This window comes from Trachemys scripta, chromosome 2, assembly GCF_013100865.1.
Source record: "Trachemys scripta elegans isolate TJP31775 chromosome 2, CAS_Tse_1.0, whole genome shotgun sequence".
NCBI classification, from domain to species: domain Eukaryota; kingdom Metazoa; phylum Chordata; order Testudines; family Emydidae; genus Trachemys; species Trachemys scripta.
In genome coordinates, this window is record NC_048299.1 from 74,831,289 (window position 1) to 74,840,887 (window position 9,599).

General features: G+C 37.6%; 1 protein-coding gene across 6 annotated transcripts in view; it reads left to right on the forward strand.

Annotated features, from left to right (window-relative positions):
* METTL6 (methyltransferase like 6) overlaps positions 1-9,130 on the forward strand; it is a 10,447-nt gene extending 1,317 nt beyond the window's left edge. For 4 of the 6 annotated variants that reach the window (XM_034760891.1, XM_034760892.1, XM_034760890.1 and 1 more), the window contains exons 2-7: positions 814-882; positions 985-1,367; positions 2,605-2,739; positions 3,837-4,007; positions 5,416-5,557; positions 8,473-9,130. In XM_034760891.1, the coding sequence (XP_034616782.1) occupies positions 1,071-1,367; positions 2,605-2,739; positions 3,837-4,007; positions 5,416-5,557; positions 8,473-8,621 (894 nt within the window). In that variant the 5' untranslated portion in view covers positions 814-882; positions 985-1,070 and the 3' untranslated portion in view covers positions 8,622-9,130. Of the gene's footprint in view, positions 1-103; positions 576-813; positions 883-984; positions 1,368-2,604; positions 2,740-3,836; positions 4,008-5,415; positions 5,558-8,472 lie in introns of those variants that run through there. The other 2 variants (XM_034760893.1, XM_034760895.1) reach the window with 2 other exon arrangements.
* The last annotated feature ends 469 nt before the right edge of the window (positions 9,131-9,599 follow it).

Here is a 9,599-nt window from a genome sequence, read left to right on the forward strand (position 1 = left end):
GGGGGGGGGGGGGGGGGGGGGCCGGGGTCCGGTGGAGTGTCCTCCTTTTGGAGGCTTGAAATATGGTAACCCTAATGTTCAGACTAAGTGCAAAATCATGTATAACACCGTTAGTTAATATTTTCCTTGTGTAAACTTGGCCAATGAAAATGATCAATTTGGAGTGTTTTTGGTCTGTCTTGTTAAAAAATGTATCTGCTTCTCTTTATTGTCTGACAGAGCACATTGTAAAGCCTATTAGTTTACTCAGACTTTTTTTGACTCTGTAGGCTGAGTTGTGAGGTTTTTGTTCTTGCAGGGTTTGGGAGTCTTGTTAGTATAACTTTGTCATAGATTTTTTAAGACCAGAAGGGATCAAATAGTCTGACATCCTGTATAACTGACCAAATAATTTTGACCTTGTTTTAACTTGATTTTGTATACATCTTTAAACTTCGTATTTGTGAATGTATAATGTCATGACATCACTAAATAAATAAAATATAACATTTTTGCTTTGGTGAGATATTGTTGGTTTTTACGTAAAAATGGGGATGCTGTCTTCACCCTTTGTTTTACGTTTTTGAATTTCAGAGGTCAGTAGCTCACTTTTATTTTTTTGTAAAATAACACAAAGGCTCCAGTCCAATATGTGCTTACACCAGCATGGAATCCCACTGGAATCATTGGGGACATGAATGGGTGCAGTGGATCAGGTTGCAGAATCAGGCCCATAGTGTAGGGACAAGGTGGTAGTCTGTTTTTGTGGCTTCTGTATGATCTATAAGAGGAACAGAAGTGTGTCTTGTTGACCATTTTTGTTTTTAATCTTAGAAATCTTAGGAAAGTCAAGTCCGATCTTGCCTGGTTTTGCTGGAGGACGTTCATGGAAGTTTCAGAAAAGTAGGTTTGGTGCTTTCTCAGCCTGGCACTTACAGTGAGTTACAAAAAGTCCCTAAGAAGTGCAAATTATAACCCCTTTCTCATTATTTCTTATGTTTCTAGGGCCTTGATTGTTTTGTCTGAAATCAAAGATGGAAATATACACCTGAGGAAAAAAAACACTTTAAATCTGCTTTGTCTGTATTCATATGGATGAATCCAGGATGTTCCAAGAAAACACATTTGATAATTACTTAAATTCAGCAGCCCCAATTTGTGAAGATGGTGCTTTCCAAAAGAAAGGGCACAGTGCAAGGACCCTTAGCCCTGAAGAAGCTGAGAAACTGGCAAGAGATCAAGCCTTGGTGTCTGACTTCAAAAAACTGAAACTGGAGAAAGATGCACAGAAGAACTGGGATCTATTTTACAAAAGAAACAGCACAAACTTCTTTAAAGACAGGCATTGGACAACTAGAGAATTTGAAGATCTAAAAGCATGCTGGGAGGTGAGCCATATACACTAGTTCTACAAGTAAAGGGGCAAATTTTGCTAATTATTTTCAAATGATTTAATAGTCCACCAAATAAGATGTCAGTGACAGATCACTGTTATACGTCAAATGTGCAGTGTTGTGTAGTTGATAGCTTCCATGACTTCTAAGATTAAAAAAAAAAAACTGAAATTTTTTTTGATTGGACTTTTCATCCTGTTCTTTCCTCAATATCTCCATGAGTAGGCTCCATCAGGACCCATCTGAAAGTTTCAAATGTTGGAATCTCTTATGAAATCTTTGAATAATAGTTTATAATTGACCTATATTTTACATTCAGACCCACTCTCTAGAACAGTGGTGCCCAAACTTTTCCTGTCACGACCCCCCCTTACCAGTAATGGAATTTGTCCATCTCCCGCCTCTCCTCCCCCCTCCCCACCCCCACCCTTACTGCACAATTGGCTCAGCAGAGGAGCTTGGGCTGAAGGCAAACCTAGGCGCAGAACTGGGGCTAGAGGCAGAGCTGGCCTGGGGTTGGAGAGGGACTCAAACACAGCTGGGCCAGGGATGGGAGCGGAGCCTGGGCCAGGAGAGTGGCTGGGTCCAGAGTGGGGCCATGGCTGCAGGCAGAGCCAGGAGCGGGGCTGGAGTCCGGTCGGAGAGGAGCTGGCGGCTGAGCGCGGCTGCGTGGCGCTCCCTCCCCAATCCCCATGGGGGCTGGCCTGGGCCTTGCCGCATGTTTCTCTGCACCCCGTATGGGGGCATGCCCCACAGTTTGGGGACCACTGCTCTAGAATATTTGCTCTGTGTTCTAAATTAGATCTAAGTTCCTCTCTGTCTTTCAATTTGCAAACACAAGTTGCAAAACTTTTGAGCACCCTGTTATAAAGTCACCTATCTAGATAGTCAATACATTAAAATATACATTTTAGAAACACATTCAAATGTATTTGTTGTTCACCCTATTTAATAAAAGGGCCTGGGCAAGGAGGATAGCATAACTTGATTGTTGCTGAAATGAGTAGATCACTAATGAGATTTTAGTAATTTCTAAAGAGAAACTTAATGTAATATAAAGTAAAGCCTACACTTCACAATGTCAAATTGCCAGTGGAAGGATACTTGAGATTTTAAACTGATGATAACTGAAACTCTGATCCTAACTTTAAAATGTGAAAAGCAGTATCTTTGTACTATGAGGATCAACACAAGTGATGTGCTGTATGCTTGGCCTCTTTCTCCCATGTAGTTTGAAGATCAGAAACTGACCATTCTTGAAGCAGGCTGTGGGGTTGGAAATTGCTTGTTTCCACTTTTAGAAGAGGACTTGAATATCTTTGCTTATGCCTGTGATTTCTCTCCAAGAGCTGTTGAGTATGTAAAGGTTGGTGTGGTATTTGTCTGTATTTTTAGTGCTTCTTTAGAAATTTGTGTTCATCAGATTCCAGATTATCTAGCTTTGTTTTCTTCTATAAGTATGGTAAATTGTCCTGTATGGAAGAGGAGAGAAACTGATATATAGTACTGGAGCTTAATTTACAAGAAATTGAATCATCACTGAGGACCTGATTTTCTAGTATTAAATCATATTACTGTAGTAGTAATTGTGAATGTTGTACTTGGATATTTTCTAAATGTTAAGTTTGGCCAATGAGAATAATAGACTGATTCAGCAATTAAGTCATTTTCCCCCCCTCCAACATATCCATGTCCTGGTAAACTACACCGTACAACCAAAATTTGATTTGGGACATAAACTCAGCTGTGACATCTTTTGCGAGGAGGGACAACCAGAATGATCTTGAAAACAAAAACTTAGAGGCTCTTTTCAAGAAAATTTGAAGACCTATTATAAACAGATAGCATGTTTATACTCAATTCATTTTTATACAATACAGTACACCCTCTCTAGAATGCCCAACAAACCTTTGGCTATAGTGATCCTACCTCCAGCCCCGGGGCCACTGGCGTAATTATATTGTGTTATTTTGACAAAATATGCAGAATTTTGCAGAATTTTAAAATGTGGGCAGAATTTTTAATTTTTTGGCAGAGTTCCCCCAGGAATAGTGACACAGCACAGCTGCACCGGTGCAGCTGCTCCACTGTAGTGCTTAGTGAAGACGCTACCTATGGCAACAGGAGAGCTTCTCCCATCAGCGTAGGTACTCCACCTCCCTGAGAATTGGTAGATATGTTGATGGGAGAAGCCTTCCTGTCAACATAGCACTGTCTACACCGGGGGGTAGGTTGGTATAACTCCATCACTCAGCTGTGTGGATGTTCCACATCCCTGAGTGACAAAGTTATACCAACATAATTTCCTAGTGTAAACAGAAAGCTTGGAGCGAATGCTCTTTTGTAGTTCTGTTTCCTTTCGTTGCTCTCCCAGTTAAAAAAAATAATCACAAAATACAAATTTATCTTTTATAATTTTATAATGAATGCTTTCAACTAAAGCAACATCTTTTCACTCCATAGAAGAACACTTTATATAATATTGAGAGATGTAAAGTATTCCAATGTGATCTGACCAAAGATGACCTTCTGGAAAATATTCCAGCGGATTCTGTGGATGTTGCCACATTAATATTTGTGCTTTCTGCCATTCACCCTGACAAGATGCACCTTGCCTTGCAAAATATTTATAAGGTAAATGTGTAAGTATGACTTAACAGTTTTGGGGTTTTTTTTTAAAGTCTTTTTTGAACCAAGAATACTATTCCATTCTGAAAAGAAACTATGTGAAAATGGCACCTCCTTAGTTAGTACTTTACTCCCTGGATGAATTCAGTCACATTTGCTTTTGCTTGGGGGCTAAAATAAGTTTTGACTACATTTTTCTTCTGTTGGTTCTGAGTGAGTGAGTTGGATTCTCCTCTGGCTTGTGCATCATCAACATAACTAAATTCATATTACAAAAATGTTCATGTTGATAATATGACATCTAAATTGCTGTAGGACTGGCTGTTAGAAGAAAAATCTTTTTTGCAAGTAACCTAAGCAGACTTGCTGTATGGTCCTTGAGACGCAGCACATGGAACCACATGATGCCATTTTTACAGCATGACTTTTTGCCGTTTTAAGGAATACCATTAAGAAAATACAATTATGGCTTGTTTTTATAAAAAGGAAATCAGCTGATTAATTGGCTGAAAGTCAGATCAGAAATGAATGTTGCTTTCTCTTGGTTCACCAGGATTATTTTCTCATGGTTTTTGGTTACCATTTTTATCTATACCTGTCTAATAAATAATAATATAATATATTCATACCAAGCATCTTAACACACTAAAATAAAAAAAAAACCTGTCACAACAGTGCATTTTGATGGGAACTAAGTACCATTATTTTTCCTTTATCTGAATTTAAAGGTTCTATGGTAGTGTGTTAATGTTGATAATGATTAAGGTCCTGATCCTGATAACACTAACATATGTGCTTAACTTTATACACAGTGAGTAGTCCCATTGAAATCAGTGGGACTACACACAGTATACAGAGTTAAGCATATACAGAGGTCTGTGTAGGACTGGGGTCTTAGGCTTCAAACAAGAAGTAGAGGAGCATTAGTGTCTCCTCCTGTGAAGTGCTGAGATTTTTCAACTCTGATTGAGGGTACTCAGCATCCTGTAGGAGCAGGCCCTAATATGAAGAGCTGAAAAATGCACAACTATTTTGAGATAACAGTTGTCCAAAAATATTGGCTACTGATCGGGAAGAAAGGTTCAAACTTTGATTTCTCATTCTGTTTGCAACATACATTTTTTTTATTTGCAGTTCATATTTGGATTTTTATATTACAGGATATCTGCTGTATCACATCAGCTATAGTCTGAGTAATAAAGGTTAAGTTTTGATATACTTCAGAGTTTGTTTTCTAAAATAGAGATTTATTTCTTAACTCAAATGGGACAGAGGCTAATTACTGTTTTCTTTGTGAAGATGGGTTAGCTCATTTAATCCATTTGTTCACTTCTGCAGAAATTTACAAGTTCTCTCTCCTTTAAATAGTTTTGTTATGTCCATTTTACTGATATAGCTTTATTTTATCTGATAGGTATTAAAACCAGGCAAATGTGTCTTATTTAGAGACTACGGGCTCTATGATCATGCAATGCTTAGGTTTAAATCTGGCAGCAAACTTGGAGAAAACTTTTATGTTAGACAAGATGGGACAAGATCATATTTCTTTACTGATGGTAAGATTTAATAGAAACTTTTTTCTCTGCAAGTTTTTTTTGTTTAAACTTGCTTCAGTGAATTGTTGCTATGCCTTTAAGGGTTGCTTGATACATATATGAACTATGAAACCTCGGTGTAATTTGTTTTCCAGCTGTACATGGTTATTTTATAAAAGTGGCAGGACTGAAAGAGCAATTTGATCTGTTAACAGAACTACCTATATGTACCATCATGATAGGCCATGGCATCATAGGTTTAGAACTTGTTAGCTGCAGTGACTTCATTCAGATCAATACTCTGAAAGAAAGAGAAAAATGCTTAGGGAAAGATTTAGTCTCATACGTCACTAAGCAACTAATAATTTTTTTGCAATGTTCTTACATATGGAAGTCTGATTCAAAACCCATTGAAGTCAGTGGGCTTTGAAACAAAGGTTTGACTGGAATGAAGGAAAGCTTCTACAAAACTTTCATTGAGGTAACACTGTGCTAATAATTTGACTAGTTGTGACTGCTGTCTCTTCTGGTAGATTATTTCCAAGTTCAGCCAGCTCTACATTTTAGTAAAGTTAACTTTTTAAGACATTTCATTATCATCATCTTAGGACATTAACAATACTTACAGTAGCATCTCAGAGTTACGAACACCTTGGGAGTGGAGGTCGTTCATAACTCTGAACAGAACGTTATGGTTCATTCAAAAGTTTACAACTGAACATTGACTTAATACAGCTTTGAAACTTTATTAAGCAGAAGAAAAATACTGCTCCCCCCCCCCTTTTTTTTTAGTGATTTATGTTCAACACAGTACTGCACTGTATTTGCTTTTTTTCTTTTTTTGGTCTCTGCTGCTGCCTAATTGTATACTTCCGGCTCCAAATGAGATGTGTGGTTGACTAGTCAGCTCGTAATTCTGGTGTTCGTACCTCTGAGGTTCTACTGTATATAGTCTTTCATTGAGGGATCTCAAAATGCTTTACAAAAGAAGATAATTGTCCCAACTTTATGGATAGGAAAACTGAAGCACAGAGAAATTAAACAATTTGCCCAAAGTCTTGTACAAAACTGGGATTGTAACTCTGGTCTCTTGACTCCCAGTTTTGCTCACTGAACACTAGAGAACAAATACTTTCCTATATTAATTATGGGGCTTTGTGAAAGAAAAAAGTCTTTTTTCTTCTTTAAAGGAAAATCAAGTATTGGAAGTCTCTTGGAGACCAATTTGGAGCCAAGTAAATAATTTTGATATTTTATGACATAGTCAATTACCTAGTTGCTGCTCATATTTAAAAATAAAACGAATTCCATTGATCATTTGAGATGTTTCTATTCTTTAAAGGATATTGATTAAATTTAAGATAAATAATGCAAGCAGCTATGCAACTTCACCCAAGCATTTCTAGCGTCATTTTTGTTCATCAAATAGCTTGTTTAGTTCCACTTATACTGGTAATTGTAGTAAACTGAGCTCTGCTGTTGGAGGGAGGGACTGGCGGAGCCAACCTAGAAATGGAAATTTGAATCCAATGCCTTGTTAGGCAGTTGAGTGTTTGGATGGGAAATTCTTAGTCAGGTTTTTTTCCTTGAATTTTGAAGAATATGCTATTACCTGCTGTCTCATTTTATTGTGGTGATATGAAAACAACCTGTATATTGTGCTACAGTAGCAAATAACTCTAAAATATCATTCACCAGTGTCCGTTCTTTCTAAAATGGCCTGTTGAGTTTAATTGTGATCTAACAAGTTTGTTTTTCCAGGAGGAAACATATTGTCTAGTGCAGCAAAATGTGCTTTGTGACCACTTGGTGGCGGTTCATGGAGGAGCTTGCCAGTCAGGAGGTGCTAGCTCTCCTCCTTATCTCTTAGCTGAGAGAAATAAAACAGATAAAAAGAGAGAGGTGAAAGGAGGAGCAAATACAGACAGTGATTGTTCCTTTTTAAAAAGGGATATATGCCTGGCTCAAACAGGACTATCAGTCTCTCTCACCTTCTCAGAGAACTAATTTTTTTACTCCCCCCAAATTATTTTTAATTAGTAGAGGAGTGAGTGTGTAGATCTTGCTCGGAGCCTGATTTCATTACAGTGAAGTTGTCCTATGGTGGCAGTATCTATTATTTATATTTCAGTAGCCTGTATTTCTTGCACTGTACAAAGGATGAGTAACAATTTTTGCTATGGAGAGTTTACAATCTAATTAGGTAGAACAGATAAAGAAAAATGTGAGGGTAAACAGATAGGCAATGACTCGCCCAAGGTCAAACAGCAGGTCAGCAGCAGAGCCAGGTCTTCTGACTTCCAGTCCAATGTCCTGTCTGCGAAGCCTCACTCGTTCCTCTAGGGAAAGAAATACTTCACTAAGGTTTCTTCTGTGTGTATACAGAAAGTACGTTTGAACTGTGGAGGCGTAGTATCAACATTTCCAATTTGCCACCTTGCTTTTTTTCTGTTTAACTACAATATGGGAACTTGGCCTATTTTCCCCTCCGTAGAGAGCAAACCTGAGGCTAATCCACCACTGAAATCTTCAAAGTGGGGTTGAAGCGGGACTTAAGATGGTGCATTGGCTTTGTGGTGGCCCACTACATAATGTGAAAATAATTTCAGAGTCATTCACAAGAGGAAATGGAAAACTTTCAATTTAAAATGATAAATGTACACAATTTGGGAAACAGGATTGTGTTACCAATTAAAGCCCAGTCCTGCAAGCTGCTCTGCATGAAAGCAGAGCCTCATTGACTTCAGTGAAGCTAAGCACAAGTGTCGGTGGCTGTCTGCACAGAGCAGCTTGCAAGTTTGAAGCCTTCGTGATTTTCATGAAAGTGGATGTAATTAAGTAGTTAAAAACAAATGCTTGTATAAATGCTCACTGATGCTTAAAAACAGTCTGTACTAACTTTTAGTAACACCACCTTTCATCTTTCTCCCTTGTAGAGTTCTTGTCTCATCTCTTTATGGCTGTAGGATATGAGCAAGTGGTCAATGAGTACGTGCTACGAGAAACTGTGAATAGGAAAGAAGGTCTGCGTGTTCCAAGGGTTTTTCTTCAGAGCAAATTTCGAAAGCCTCTAAGTGAAGCATGAGTATTTGCTAATGAGCCACAGAAATGCTTGTTTAAATGGGGCGGTGAGGGGGGGGAATTCTAGTGTGGTGTTTTTCCTTGGCTGTACTATCCTGGAGTCTGCTAAACCAGAATGACAGATCATGTTTTCCAGCCTTCTGTTGTTTTTGATCCTTGGGTATAGAAGATGAGAGTGACTGTTAGAATACAATTTTAAGATAGGATAAAGATACATATATACAATCAACCTCTTTGAGTGCCTAAATTTCCCCTTTTTAAAGTAAATTCTATGCACCATTGTTAGAGGCTCTTGTGTGATTTTAATATAAAAATGGTTTAAATAAGACAGTCTGTTTTTAAATAATTCTCCAAGGATTTTGCATAGGATTGTAATTTTCATTAAGGAAAGTATGTTGTTGAGCATAAACTGGCTAAATGTTAATTATAAACCGCTGTTTCCACTAGTTGTAAGAATGGATTAGTGTTGTGTTCCTTCTCTTTCATATTAAAACTATTTTATATTTCTGCTAATGGACACTTTTTGTTTGATATTCATTTTTATAATAAGGCCTATTAAAAGTTATAGGGGTTTATTTTCTTTTCAGTGCATATAGGCGTCTGCACCTAATTTATATCCGGTGTTAAGAAGACACACTCCATGTGTGAGAGGTTAGCCAAAATACTGTTTTTATTATGAAAACAATCATCTGTAGCAATTTGATGAACTATTTCTTAAGACTTCTATTAATCATTTATAAGCTATTTCTGAATGGAATCTTAATATAAAGCGTGATTGTTACTTTTATACATGCTTCCACTTTCTACCAGCAAAGAGAGACTTTTTGGAACTTAAGGGGGGACAACAGCCCTGCAAACACAAAACCATTGCCTCTGTAAAACATTTGACCTGACGCGGAACGTTGCCTTGTTTGTTTTGCTACATCTTATAATGACAGGTTAGAAATAGCAGGAAGAAACATTTCTTTTAATTTATGTCCAT